The sequence below is a fragment of the Nematostella vectensis genome, chromosome 5 (assembly GCF_932526225.1).
Source record: "Nematostella vectensis chromosome 5, jaNemVect1.1, whole genome shotgun sequence".
NCBI lineage: Eukaryota > Metazoa > Cnidaria > Anthozoa > Actiniaria > Edwardsiidae > Nematostella > Nematostella vectensis.
Genome location: NC_064038.1, coordinates 17,210,223 through 17,225,432, shown reverse-complemented (window position 1 = coordinate 17,225,432; position 15,210 = coordinate 17,210,223). Strand labels below are relative to the sequence as shown.

Here is a 15,210-nt window from a genome sequence, read left to right as displayed (position 1 = left end):
AAAGGTTTTGTGAACGGAACCAAGTATAAATTTCAAAGGTTGATTTTTATTCTTTTTAAACCTGCTAATAATGTACAGTGTACAAAAAATAATTTGGCGCCGTCGAAGCACCACTTAATTTAGCGACTTCCCTGCAATGTCATCAAAGAATCAATATACAGGATGTTTGTCGGGCACATGCCGCTGTATTTTGTATCGCGAAAGAATAAAAACTGCCAATATTTAATTTAAAAAATGCGCGAAAACAAAAGTGCAGAAAAATACGAGATGAGAGTGCGCGTAAAATAATTCCCAAATTTACTGAAAAAATAGTGGAAACTAAATCCCGAATCCCCCCGATAACGCGAACTCCCCGATAACTCCAACTCCGCGATAACTTGAACTCCCCGCTAACTCAAACTCCCCGATAACTTGAAATCCCCACTAACTCAAACTTCTCACTAACTCGAACACCCTGATAACACGAACTCCCCATTAACTCTAACTCCCCACTAACTCGAATTTCCAGCTAACTCCAGCTCCCTACTAACTCGAACTCCCTGATAACTGGAACTCCCCACTAACTCAAACTCCTCACTAACTTGAACTTCCAGCAAACTCAAACTCCCCGATAACTCGAGTTTGTTTCTTTAGAATGAACTTTTTATGGAGTTGCGCCCAAAATTCTAAAACTAATAAAATGTTCACCTGATTCATTTATTTTAAAATCTGACGTTATAAATGCCATAATCATTGAGGAAAACAAATTGTTCCATTTAATAAATTAACTCTGTTGGTGTTTTACTTTGTTGACAAACCCAAAAAGCTGGACCTTTTGATACCTAGTATAAATGCTGGTCTGTATGCCATGTGGGAACTATCCTAGTATACATGGGTTCTATGCCATGTGGGAACTATCCTAGTATACATGCTGGTCTGTATGCCATGTGGGAACTATCCTAGTATACATAGGTTCTATGCCATGTGGGAACTATCCTAGTATACATGCTGGTCTGTATGCCATGTGGGAACTATCCTAGTATACATAGGTTCTATGCCATGTGGGAACTATCCTAGTATACATGCTGGTCTGTATGCCATGTGGGAACTATCCTAGTATACATAGGTTCTATGCCATGTGGGAACTATCCTAGCCATAAGCACATGGCAGGACGAAGGGGTTCTTGTTCCACCTCTCCCTTGGGACTGAAAATTTAGAAGGAATGATGATCATAGAAAGTACTGACTTAAATCATGATTTAAGTAATTATTTAAATCCATGCCAAGGTACAGATGTGCACCTCACTTGGAAACCAAGAAAAGCTTGTCTCTTTGTCAGCCGGAGTAGGTGTATGACATCTGTCACAATGCTATTCTATACTTGATTTATCCCACTGTCCTACACTCAATGTTCCTGTCCTGATGAGTCATCCTCTTCCGTATCCTCCCACTCTTCTTCGTTCTCATCTATTGTGTCTATGGCAGGCTCTGGATTCACTGGTGTTGCCATGGGGACCACCTCTTTTGGTTTGTCATTAGGGTCAGGGCCGAGGGATGCCCCAGAGAGGAGTTTGTCTGATGGAAGGAATTGTATTGACAATTTGTAAGAACAGTTTCAAGAACATTAACAGTTTTATCCACAAGCAATATCATTGTGGAACACCCTGTCAGAGAGTGTTGTACCCAGCAGCGCCAAGAGCATGTCCCTTGGGGCCGCCATATAATGTTATGTTATTTATCATAAACCCATGCACTGTGCAAATTTTCCAATAGCACAATGAAGTTAAGCGAAGTGAAGTGAGTGAACAAACCTGCAGATAATAAAAATGTATCATTATGATACTGCTGGCACTGCATTGTAGACTCGTCAAATTCAGATGACCCTCCGAACACCACCAGGTTGCCGCAAAGAGCGCTCATGGTGTGGACACCCCTAGGGGCTGGGAGAGCGCCTGACACTGATGGTTGTAACCACTCTTGCTTATCTGTCAACAACACACGCTGATAAATAACATGATTTATCTGATAAACAACACACGCTGATAAATGACATGATTTATCTGATAAACAACACACGCTGATAAATGACATGATTTATCTGATAAACAACACACGCTGATAAATAACATGATTTATCTGATAAACAACACACGCTGATAAATAACATGATTTATCTGATAAACAACATTTTAGTGATGACAGTTCTACAATACCAGACAAAAGTTTCACCTCCAATGTCCTCCACACAAAGATAACATGTACAAATCCTACTTACCCATAGACAATACCGTATGTATTTCCCCAAATCTAGAGCTACATACAAACAAGAACACTCACGAGAACACACACAAGAACACACACAAGAACACACACAAGAACACACACAAGAACACTCACAAAAACACACACAAGAACACTCACAAGAACACTCACAAGAACACACACAAGAACACACACAAGAACACACACAAGAACACACACAAGAACACACACAAGAACACTCACAAGAACACTCACAAGAACACTCACAAGAACACACACAAGAACACACACAAGAACACACACAAGAACACACACAAGAACACTCACAAAAACACTCACAAAAACGCACACAAAAACGCACACAAAAACGCAAACAAGAACACTCACAAGAACACACACAAGAACACACACAAGAACACACACAAGAACACACACAAGAACACACACAAGAACACACACAAGAACACACACAAGAACACACACAGGAACACACACAAGAACACTCACAAGAACACTCACAAGAACACACACAGGAACACACACAAGAACACTCACAAGAACACTCACAAGAACACTCACAAGGACACTCACAAGGACACTCACAAGGGCACTCACAAGGACACTCACAAGAACACTCACAAGAACACACACACAAGAACACTCACAAGAACACTCACAAGAACACTCACAAGAACACACACAAGAACACACACAAGAACACTCACAAGAACACTCACAAAAACACACACAAGAACACTCACAAAAACACACACAAGAACACTCACAAGAACACTCTCAAGAACACACACAAGAACACTCACAAAAACACACACAAGAACACACACAAGAACACTCACAAGAACACACAAGAACACACACAAGAACACTCACAAAAACACACACAAGAACACTCACAAGAACACACACAAGAACACACATGAGAACACACACAAGAACACTCACAATAATACACACACAAGAACACTCACAAGAACACTCACAAGAACACACACAAGAACACACACAAGAACACACACAAGAACACACACAAGAACACACACAAGAACACTCACAAGAACACACACAAGAACACTCACAAGAACACTCACAAAAATACACACAAGAACACACACAAGAACACACACAAGAACACACACAAGAACACACACAAGAACACTCACAAGAACACACACAAGAACACTCACAAAAACACACACAGGAACACTCAGAAGAACACACACAAGAACACTCACAAAAACACACACAAGAACACTCACAAAAACACACACAAGAACACATACAAGGACACTCACAAGAATACACAAAAACACACACAAGAACACTCACAAGAACACTCACAAGAACACTCACAAGAACACACACAAGAACACACACAAGAACACTCACAAGAACACTCACAAAAATACACACAAGAACACACACAAGAACACACACAAGAACACACACAAGAACACTCACAAGAACACACACAAGAACACTCACAAAAACACACACAGGAACACTCAGAAGAACACACACAAGAACACTCACAAAAACACACACAAGAACACTCACAAGAACACACACAAGAACACACACAAGAACACACACAAGAACACATACAAGAACACACACAAGAACACACACAAGAACACACACAAGAACACTCACAAGAACACTCACAAGAACACTCACAAAAACACACACAAGAACACTCACAAGAACACACACAAGAACACACATGAGAACACACACAAGAACACTCACAATAATACACACACAAGAACACTCACAAGAACACTCACAAGAACACACACAAGAACACACACAAGAACACACACAAGAACACACACAAGAACACTCACAAGAACACACACAAGAACACTCACAAGAACACTCACAAAAATACACACAAGAACACACACAAGAACACACACAAGAACACTCACAAGAACACACACAAGAACACTCACAAAAACACACACAGGAACACTCAGAAGAACACACACAAGAACACTCACAAAAACACACACAAGAACACTCACAAAAACACACACAAGAACACATACAAGGACACTCACAAGAATACACAAAAACACACACAAGAACACACACAAGAACACACACAAGAACACTCACAAAAACACACACAAGAACACGCACAAGGACACTCACAAAAATACACAAAAGAACACTCACAAGAACACACACAAGAACACACACACACACACACACAAGAACCTGCAAGGAGGATGGATCAGGACAGTCTTTTTCTGGAGAGGGCATGAGTGGAACCCTAACATCTAGATAAGGAATGGTGCCCTCTTAAATAAATCCTGGATCTGCCCTCATATACCCTGTTTATGATGAACAACCAACTGACCTACGTCAAAGATATGGAGATCATTAAAGTGTTGATTTGCTAAACCTCTTCCACCGAACACCACCATGCGATTGCCCACAGCTGCACAGGAGTGGAATGAGCGAGGTGATGGCTGACGCCCTGAGGTTTTTACTGTTTCCCACTTCATATTTTCTGAGGGTAGACATGCAATTTAAACATTAGCATAATATGTCACAAACATGTTGTGTAACAGAAAGGCCAATTTTGGTTAGAAATCCATTTGTCTTATACAGTACAAAAACTAGCCAACCTAGTTACTGTAAGTATATATCTTGAATGACAAAATTTCCTTTTGATAGCACAGTTTACAATTCCAACTGGTTTGAATAGAAAAATAGAAAAAAATGCCTAATGACTTTACTTTTTTGGAAGTAAAAACACAAAGGTTGATAAACCATGATCCTTTGCTTATTTTGTTGCACCCTTACCTCTTATAATCTGGAAAATGGCACATCACAAGGCAACTACTACTTAGAGAAAAAAGCACCTGTATTTAGGATATGAGTGTCATGACGTCTTGCGATACTGTCCTTCCCTCCAAATATAACCACCTTGAAACCAACTGCACACATGCAGTGAGCAGCACGAGGAGTCGGAGACCCTACTGTAGTCACCATGAACTTCTTCCATGTTAGGTTTTCTACAGATAGAGATTGAAATACAGTTATATATAATGACACAAAAATGGCAAAAATAAATAATATTATGAGCAACAATAACCCACAACCAAATCACCAATTCAAAATAGCCTAGCACACACTAGCAAAAACAAGATGTGAACGTGACATGAATTACTTACCCTACCCCCCGTAGAGTAGAGTTTGTAATGTGCTGAATGTGTGAGTGGTAGACCCATGTAATGAATGATGTTGGAAAAGTTCAAACATGTTGAGTTAAATCCAAGACCACCTAGTTAAATCTAAAAATGCATCAATAGGACTATAACTATGTTGAAACTGCAATGAAAAGATACATAAAGAATGACTGTCAGTCTTTGCATTCCTGACTAATTTTTTCCTTTAAAACACTTATACCGTGAGGCCAAATTCCATGTTTGGGCTATTTTCTTTAAAGTTTCCTTGATCATCCACAAACATTTGATGACATTTTGCTTGAAAAAAAGATACAGTTTACAATGACACTTTACAAAACACTGCATCAAAGTTTTGATACTTTGTTTGTTATAACCTGCAGTACTTAAAGGAATTCTTCACCTTATTTAATGTGAAATGAGTTTAATTGAAACAACCAGACTTTAGTGTGTAGTACTGATGTGGACCAGACTTTAGTGTGTAGTACTGATGTGGACCAGGCTTTAGTGTGCAGTACTGATGTGGACCAGGCTTTAGTGTGTAGTACTGATGTGGACCAGACTTTAGTGTGTAGTACTGATGTGGACCAGGCTTTAGTGTGTAGTACTGATGTGGACCAGACTTTAGTGTGTAGTACTGATGTTAATCAGACTTTAGTGTGTAGTACTGATGTGGACCAGGCTTTAGTGTGCAGTACTGATGTGGACCAGACTTTAGTGTGTAGTACTGATGTGGACCAGACTTTAGTGTGTAGTACTGATGTTAATCAGGCTTTAGTGTGTAGTACTGATGTGGACCAGGCTTTAGTGTGCAGTACTGATGTGGACCAGACTTTAGTGTGTAGTACTGATGTGGACCAGACTTTAGTGTGTAGTACTGATGTTAATCAGGCTTTAGTGTGTAGTACTGATGTGGACCAGGCTTTAGTGTGTAGTACTGATGTTAATCAGGCTTTAGTGTGTAGTACTGATGTGGACCAGACTTTAGTGTGTAGTACTGATGTTAATCAGGCTTTAGTGTGTAGTACTGATGTGGACCAGGCTTTAGTGTGTAGTACTGATGTTAATCAGGCTTTAGTGTGTAGTACTGATGTGCACCAGACTTTAGTATGTAGTAGTGTGTTCAAAGGGTGAACCGTAATATACCTGTATCAAATGCAAAGATGTCATTGAACCAAGTAAACTCCGCCTCTCCAGGCCCAGCCATCTCGTCATCCTCCTTTGGACCGAACCCTCCAAATATCAGCATCTTGGTCCCCATGGCAACAGAACCCAACTTGTCCCGGGGGGAGGGGTAAGTCCCTTTTGCTTCTATAGCTTTCCACTGCATAGAGTCTTTGAAAAATAAAAACATTGAAGCTCTTCTTACTTACTTGGTAGAAGAATACAAATTTCAAAGGTCTTTTGCTACTACAGAATTTGTGTGTCTTTTTCTACTGCTTTTCCACACCTGCATGTGTGCTGTACCCTATGGGTATCCTGTGGGTTACCACTCACCTGTATTAAATGCATACAGATCATTCAACCAGCCACTGTCCCTGCTTAGCCCACCAAACATAAATAACGTGTTGCCGACAGAACACATAGTTGCAGATGACCTGGAGGAAGGTGTATCCCCTCTGGTAACAGGCTTGCTCCACGTCTGACTCTCTGAGGACATCCATACAACACTAGACTATTATCAAGGAGAGAGCTTGAATTCTCACATCCATACAACACTAGACTATTATCAAGGAGAGAGCTTGAATTCTCACATCCATACAACACTAGACTATTATCAAGGAGAGAGCTTGAATTCTCACATCCATACAACACTAGACTATTATCAAGGAGAGAGCTTGAATTCTCACATCCATACAACACTAGACTATTATCAAGGAGAGAGCTTGAATTCTCACATCCATACAACACTAGACTATTATCAAGGAGAGAGCTTGAATTCTCACATCCATAAAACACTAGACTATTATCAAGGAGAGAGCTTGAATTCTCACATAGAATGTACTCAAGCCTCAGGCAGACCCAGAATTTCCCAAAGGGGAACCCTATCCAAGAGCATACTTATACCAAGGGGGAACCCTATCCAAGAGCATACTTATACCAAGGGGGAACCCTATCCAAGAGCATACTTATACCAAGGGGGAACCCTATCCAAGAGCATACTTATACCAAGGGGGAACCCTATCCAAGAGCATACTTATACCAAGGGGGAACCCTATCCAAGAGCATACTTATACCAAGGGGGAACCCTATCCAAGAGCATACTTATACCAAGGGGGAACCCTATCCAAGAGCATACTTATACCAAGGGGGAACCCTATCCAAGAGCATACTTATACCAAGGGGGAACCCTATCCAAGAGCATACTTATACCAAGGGGGAACCCTATCCAAGAGCATACTTATACCAAGGGGGAACCCTATCCAAGAGCATACTTATACCAAGGGCTCAGAAGAATAAACTTCCCCACACGCTTGGACAGGCCGTAGCAGGGGGCGGGGCACTGAGGCCACATGTCCCCCAATATTTGCAAAGATTATAAGGAAATGACCAGTGGGGGCGTGGCTGTGCCCCCCCCCAATATTTCCACTGAAACCTTCGAGCTGTTGTTTTGATTGTGCTCATCTGCGCGTCTACCTACGACTTTTAATTCTATCGTGAATATAAGAACAAGACTCAAGCAGTGTGGGAACCCCATGTCTTTGGCCAACATAATAGGAGGTTCTAGCACGCATCTGTAAAATTACAACACTAAAACCTTAACGTTATTTAGGCCGTACTGTAAAATTACAACACTAAAAGCTAAACGTTATTTAGGCCGTACTGTAAAATTACAACACTAAAAGCTAAACGTTATTTAGGCCGTACTGTAAAATTACAACACTAAAAGCTAAACGTTATTTAGGCCGTACTGTAAAATTACAACACTAAAAGCTAAACGTTATTTAGGCTGTACTATAAAATTACAACACTAAAAGCTAAACGTTTGTAAAATTTCAACACTAAAAGCTAAACGTTATTTAGGCCGTACTGTAAAATTACAACACTAAAAGCTAAACGTTATTTAGGCCGTACTGTAAAATTACACCACTAAAAGCTAAACGTTATTTAGGCCGTACTGTAAAATTACAACACCAAAAGCTAAACGTTATTTAGGCCGTACTGTAAAATTACAACACTAAAAGCTAAACGTTATTTAGGCTGTACTATAAAATTACAACACTAAAAGCTAAACGTTTGTGAAATTTCAACACTAAAAGCTAAACGTTATTTAGGCCGTACTGTAAAATTACAACACTAAAAGCTAAACGTTATTTAGGCCGTACTGTAAAATTACAACACTAAAAGCTAAACGTTATTTAGGCCGTACTGTAAAATTACAACACTAAAAGCTAAACGTTATTTAGGACGTACTGTAAAATTACAACACTAAAAGCTAAACGTTATTTAGGCCGTACTGTAAAATTACAACAATAAAAGCTAAACGTTATTTAGGACGTACTGTAAAATTACAACACTAAAAGCTAAACGTTATTTAGGCCGTACTGTAAAATTACAACAATAAAAGCTAAACGTTATTTAGGACGTACTGTAAAATTACAACACTAAAAGCTAAACGTTATTTAGGCCGTACTGTAAAATTACAACACTAAAAGCTAAACGTTGTTTAGGACGTACTGTAAAATTACAACACTAGAAGCTAAACGTTATTTAGGCCGTACTGTAAAATTACAACACTAAAAGCTAAACGTTATTTAGGCCGTACTGTAAAATTCGGGGGAAATTTAACTTACTGACTGGCGCCAAATTCAAAGTATTTATAAACTTTTGGTGTAGCCACATAACACATAAAAAGGAGAACTCACCAAGATCGTACACTAGCATCTCATTCATCTCAGAAACTTCTCCGATCGTCACATTCCATGCAACTCCACCGAACACGTACAACTTGGATCCAACGCTGGCTGCACAATGGCCATCTCTTGGAGAATAAACACAGTCCTTTCCCGATCTCTTCCACTCGACCTTCACGTCATTTAAGAGTCTAGTGCCATAAGATACAGGAACTGATCCTTCGTTGCCCATGATTATCAAATACAATGTAAAAATTGGCTATGCGTTAAAGAAATTGGGAATTGATCGAAACCTTGATCACTCGGAGCTAAAAAAATCTTTGGCGGGAAATTTTGTGAATAACTTTTTCAAGCTCATCAACCAATCAAATTACTCGTAAGACGAAACCATCCAATCATGAGGAGGACTGGGAATCTTTTTTTTTAGAAAATCCAAAATGGCGGACGATGGGATGATGGCGGAGTTTTGTAGAAGAATTCCTAAAATTGTGAGTGATTTCCTTATTTTTAAGAATTACATACGTAGACTTGCTTATTAATTGATTAATTATTATAAATGAGCGAGTTTACCTTTTGGTCGAGGACTCATTTCACGCGAAATTGTCCCGAATCTAAGGCGATGCACAAACGTCGTATTCTCCATGAGCCGTATTAAATGTAAGTGAAAATGCATGCAAATGAAGATGAAACAATGCGCCTGGTTTATTTGTATTTATTTGCATTGAATACGGCTCATGAATAATACGACGTTTAAACCAGGGTCAGCGGCGTCAGCAATGGCTGCCACGGTAATTTTGTGCTCCGTGTTATAAGTGTTTATCGAACGTTTACTGCGGCCTGACTCTAAACATGTGGCCCTCAAACATATACTGTGCCCCAGCGCTGATGATCGTTTACTATTTCACCAAGTTCATCGACATCTGGTGGTGTAGCGAGCGACAGGCAATTTCGATCGGTGGCAATCGTGTCGGCGGCCATTTTGAATCTACCAACACATCAATTCCAAAGAGACTTGTCTACGGCAGCTCCTACTTGAAATCAATAGGCAAGACTCAGCCGAAACTGGTCCTTCCCAGGGAACTATGGCAAGATCTTGGATCACTTGGTATTAGGAAACGTTTTAGATCAAAACGTAAGCGGCAGTCCACAGCGACCGGTCCACCTGTGGTGGAACGCACAGGTTCCCCACCAGACGTCATTGAGCGCCCACCTATCACTATCACTCGTGTTCCTGTTTTCTTCTTGAGCAATGTGCCCCAAAGTTGACGAACTTGAGTGCGTTCTTATACACAACCAAGTGGATGTAGCCTGCATTACTGAAACCTGGCTCTCTAGCTCTTCCCTGGACTCTGCGGTCGCTATGAAGGATTACACCATCTTCAGAAGAGATCGGCCAACTCCCTGTGGCGGAGTGTGTGTTTATGTAAACTGCACCATTCCAAGCAGGAGACTTGACCACCTTGAGCCGACTGATTTGTTATCTGAGGTATTGTGGCTACAGCTACGGCCCATACGACTACCGAGATCCGTCTCTTCTATTGTTCTTGTAGTTATCTATCACCCTCCACATGCCAAAGCTGATGACAACCAAAAGCTCTAAGACCGTGTGCAATATGTGGTTGACCAGTGCCTTGACAAGCACCCCGACTGCTTGGTGTGTGTAGTTGGCGACTTAAACCCTACATCGACCAAGGTTTTTGCTGATGTCTTCTGGCGAGCATGCGGACTCTCCCAGGTGGTAAAAGTGCTTACACGAGATTCTGGAATACTCGATTGGTTTTTAACCAATGCCCCCAAGTTGTTCTCAAGTCCCATCCAGCTGCCTAAGATAGGGATTCTCAAGTCCCATCCAGCTGCCTAAGATAGGGATTCTCAAGTCCCATCCAGCTGCCTAAGATAGGGATTCTCAAGTCCCATCCAGCTGCCTAAGATAGGGACGAGTGGCCGTTATAGTGTCCTTGCCAGGCAGGAGCCAAGGAGTGATGGCGCGAAATCAACCGAGCGAGCTCTCGCCTTCCTTTTACACCACGCTCTCGAGGGTCTTGATTGAGGCAACTGCTGGGTGCGGTTCTTCTTTGCTGATTTCAAGAAAGGGTTTGATTTGATAGACCATCAAGTGCTGATTGAAAAACTCAAGATGTTTGGCCTCCATCCGTCATTAGTTCGCTGGATTGCGCCCTTTCTACAAGGCAGAACTCAGGCTGTTAGGATTTCATCCTTTATGTCGGAAGCTATAGCGTTGAATGGCGGTATTCCCCAGGGGACTAAGCTCGGGCCCATACTCTTTGCAGTGATGGTCAATGACCTACTGCCTAATTGGCGCCCTAGAGCAAAATTTGTTGACGATCTTTCGATCCTAGAAATTATCCCTAGGAACTCGCCCTCCATTCTACAATTCCTTGTATCTGACATTCAGTCATTTGCAGTAACAAACAACATGTGCCTAAATCCAGCCAAATGTAAGGAGTTGTCGGTTGACTTTTTTACACTACAATAGCCACGTGTGCCAACCCATTGCCACCGGGGGCTATGTCATCGAGCGTGTTAAGTCGTTCAAGCTTCTAGGCGTTTATGTGTCAGATGACTTATCATGGGGTGCGCACGTGGACTACGTACTGAAAAGGGCCAACCGCAGATTATACGCATTGAGGCAGCTTAAACGTTGTGGCGTATCACCAGTCGATATAGTGTTGGTCTATTGTTCTCTCATACGATCTGTAATAGAGTACGCATCTGTGGTATTTGCTAACCTGCCACAATACCTCGCAAATTCTCTCGAGGCTATTCAAAAACGCGCATTGAGAATTATTTATCCGCACATATCCTATACAGCTGCCTTGCAAGCTGCTAATCTCGACACGCTAGCTAGAAGAAGGAATGACAAATGTGTCAGGTTTATTCAGGGCATTAAGCCAAGCAATCCTCTGTATCGCTTAATAAATGGCACAAGAATTAAGAGGGACACGCATTATAATTTGAGAAGAGTGTCAGCGGACACATTTAGTTGTAAGCCCACAAACACTGACCGTTTCGGGAAATTTGTAACTAGTAAATATGCATGTGAGTTATAATTTGTATTGTCGCACGTCATGCTGACCGTGCCTGTAATTCAGGACCCCTGCAAGTGGCACGAATAAACATATTATTATTATTATTATTATTATTATTATTATTATTATTATTATTATTATTATTATTATTATTATTATTATTATTAACTTAGCCTAAGACAACACATCACTTTCGTTGAAAGCCCAAGATTTCAAATTCCGCCATGTACAATGTTTATTTCTGTGCAATTTCGGTAGCATGGGTACGATCAGTGATATGTAGTTAGATATGTAGTTAGACTTTGGTTTACACTTGGTGTTTATATCGGTATATTTAGAACGCCACAAGTCACGAAATTATGACACGCTGGTTGTCCACGAGTCATTGCCAAGTTGCTGGAACAGTTTTGTGTGTGTTATCTGCCAGTTCAGAACCCATATTTTATCTAGGGAGTGCTCATTACTGTATTAACTGGCGTTAATAACCAGTAGGTACCCTTTGTCTTTTATCAACCTCAACTACAGATGTGAACATTTAGTCTACCCCATCTAATGCTGAGGGGTACTCCCTTATATGGGCTTTACGGGGACGTGCCGCTGGACAGGGTATATATTTCAGGCCTCTTTGTCCTGTACAGGGTATATATTTCAGGCCTCTCTGTCCTGAACAGGGTATATATTTCAGGCCTCTGTCCTGAACAGGGTATATATTTCAGGCCTCTCTGTCCTGAACAGGGTATATATTTCAGGCCTCTCTGTCCTGAACAGGGTATATATTTCAGGCCTCTCTGTCCTGAACAGGGTATATATTTCAGGCCTCTGTCCTGAACAGGGTATATATTTCAGGCCTCTCTGTCCTGAACAGGGTATATATTTCAGGCCTCTGTCCTGAACAGGGTATATATTTCAGGCCTCTCTGTCCTGAACAGGGTATATATTTCAGGCCTCTCTGTCCTGAACAGGGTATATATTTCAGGCCTCTCTGTCCTGAACAGGGTATATATTTCAGGCCTCTGTCCTGAACAGGGTATATATTTCAGGCCTCTCTGTCCTGAACAGGGTATATATTTCAGGCCTCTCTGTCCTGAACAGGGTATATATTTCAGGCCTCTCTGTCCTGAACAGGGTATATATTTCAGGCCTCTCTGTCCTGAACAGGGTATATATTTCAGGCCTCTCTGTCCTGAACAGGGTATATATTTCAGGCCTCTCTGTCCTGAACAGGGTATATATTTCAGGCCTCTTTGTCCTGAACAGGGTATATATTTCAGGCCTCTCTGTCCTGAACAGGGTATATATTTCAGGCCTCTCTGTCCTGAACAGGGTATATATTTGAGGCCTCTCTGTCCTGAACAGGGTATATATTTCAGGCCTCTCTGTCCTGAACAGGGTATATATTTCAGGCCTCTCTGTCCTGAACAGGGTATATATTTCAGGCCTCTTTGTCCTGAACAGGGTATATATTTCAGGCCTCTCTGTCCTGTACAGGGTATATATTTCAGGCCTCTCTGTCCTAAACAGGGTATATATTTCAGGCCTCTCTGTCCTGAACAGGGTATATATTTCAGGCCTCTGTCCTGAACAGGGTATATATTTCAGGCCTCTCTGTCCTGAACAGGGTACATATTTCAGGCCTCTCTGTCCTGAACAGGGTACATATTTCAGGCCTCTCTGTCCTGGACAGGGTACATATTTCAGGCCTCTGTCCTAAATAGGGGACCAATTTGGTTGCTTTGCTAAAACTTGAACCACTGATCCCGCCGCCGATCTGATTGCCTTGCTTGCTCTCACATGCTGGGTCCTAAAATTGAGGGTGTTGTCCTAAACAGGGTCAGATTTCAAAACCCCTATACCCAAACATACCCCCCCAGGTTCTAATGACCTTCAAAATTAGGGTGCATCTTATACGCGGGCAAATACGATAAATACTCTGAGGGGGAGCTCCGAAAATTTTCAACTGGGTGGGCTGGTGGTGGAGGGGGCTCCGATAGAATATGGGCCCTTTTATTAAGGAGGGGCTCTGATAGAATATGGGCCCTTTTATTAAGGGGGGCTCTGATTGAATATGGGCCCTTTTATTAAGGGGGGCTCTGATAGAATATGGGCCCTTTTATTAAGGAGGGGCTCTGATAGAATATGGGCCCTTTTATTAAGGGGGGCTCCGATAGAATATGGGCCCTTTTATTAAGGGGGGCTCTGATAGAATATGGGCCCTTTTATTAAGGGGGGCTCTGATAGAATATGGGCCCTTTTATTAAGGGGGGGCTCCGATAGAATATGGGCCCTTTTATTAAGGGGGGCTCTGATAGAATATGGGCCCTTTTATTAAGGGGGGGCTCCGATAGAATATGGGCCCTTTTATTAAGGGGGGCTCTGATAGAATATGGGCCCTTTTATTAAGGGGGGCTCTGATAGAATATGGGCCCTCTTATTAGGGGGGTGCTCCAATAGGATATGGGCCCTTTTATTAAGGGGGCTCTGATAGAATATGGGCCCTCTTATTAGGGGGGGGATCCAATAGAATATGGGCCCTTTTATTAAGGGGCATCTGATAGAATATGGGCCCTTTTATTAAGGGGTCTCTGATAGAATATGGGCCTTCTTATAAGGGGGGCTCCAATAGAATATGGGCCCTTTTATTAAGGGGGGCTCTGATAGAATATGGGCCCTTTTATTAAGGGGGGCTCTGATAGAATATGGGACCTCTTATTAGGGGGGGCTCTGATAGAATATGGGCCCTTTTATTAAGGGGGGCTCTGATAGAATATGGGCCCTCTTATTAGGGGGGGGCTCCAATAGGATATGGGCCCTTTTATTAAGGGGGCTCCAATAGGATATGGGCCCTTTTAT

The 15,210-nt window shown here is 41.7% G+C and overlaps 2 protein-coding genes across 7 annotated transcripts in view; one reads left to right on the top strand and one right to left on the bottom strand.

Annotated features, from left to right (window-relative positions):
* Window positions 1-26: 26 nt before the first annotated feature.
* Window positions 27-10,021, bottom strand: LOC116613495 (protein GLUTELIN PRECURSOR ACCUMULATION 3). 6 transcript variants are annotated; one of them, XR_007308026.1, is made up of 9 exons: window positions 9,881-10,019; window positions 9,323-9,529; window positions 6,954-7,106; window positions 6,603-6,791; window positions 5,133-5,285; window positions 4,625-4,777; window positions 1,791-1,964; window positions 1,118-1,554; window positions 27-963 (listed from the first exon to the last, which is right to left on the bottom strand). XR_007308026.1 is itself a non-coding variant. In XM_048727379.1 (8 exons), the coding sequence occupies exons 1-8, from the start codon at window positions 9,981-9,983 to the stop codon at window positions 1,385-1,387; spliced, it is 1,302 nt and encodes a 433-aa protein (XP_048583336.1). In that variant the 5' UTR covers window positions 9,984-10,019; the 3' UTR covers window positions 27-1,384. The 6 variants fall into 6 exon arrangements, 5 of the variants coding, with proteins under 5 accessions (XP_048583336.1, XP_048583341.1, XP_048583340.1 ...); XM_048727379.1 differs by having other exon boundaries at window positions 27-1,554; XM_048727384.1 differs by having other exon boundaries at window positions 27-1,554; window positions 6,954-7,131; window positions 9,881-10,018.
* The window catches only part of LOC5505673 (adenosine deaminase-like protein), a 24,822-nt gene continuing 19,272 nt past the window's right edge, over window positions 9,661-15,210 (top strand). Inside the window, exon 1 of the mRNA XM_032374000.2 lies at window positions 9,661-9,798. Coding sequence (XP_032229891.2) covers window positions 9,748-9,798 — 51 coding nt within the window. The 5' untranslated portion in view covers window positions 9,661-9,747. The remainder of the gene's footprint in view (window positions 9,799-15,210) is intronic.

Coding starts and splice junctions, on each gene's coding strand:
- LOC116613495 (XM_048727379.1), bottom strand. CDS start 9,983: ATGCATTTTCACTTACATTTAATACGGCTCATGGAGAATACGACGTTT. Junction 9,530..9,880: donor AATGAGTCCTCGACCAAAAG/GTAAACTCGCTC, acceptor TGGGCAACGAAG/GATCAGTTCCTGTATCTTAT. Junction 1,965..4,624: donor TCTCCATATCTTTGACGTAG/GTCAGTTGGTTG, acceptor TGTTGTTGACAG/ATAAGCAAGAGTGGTTACAA.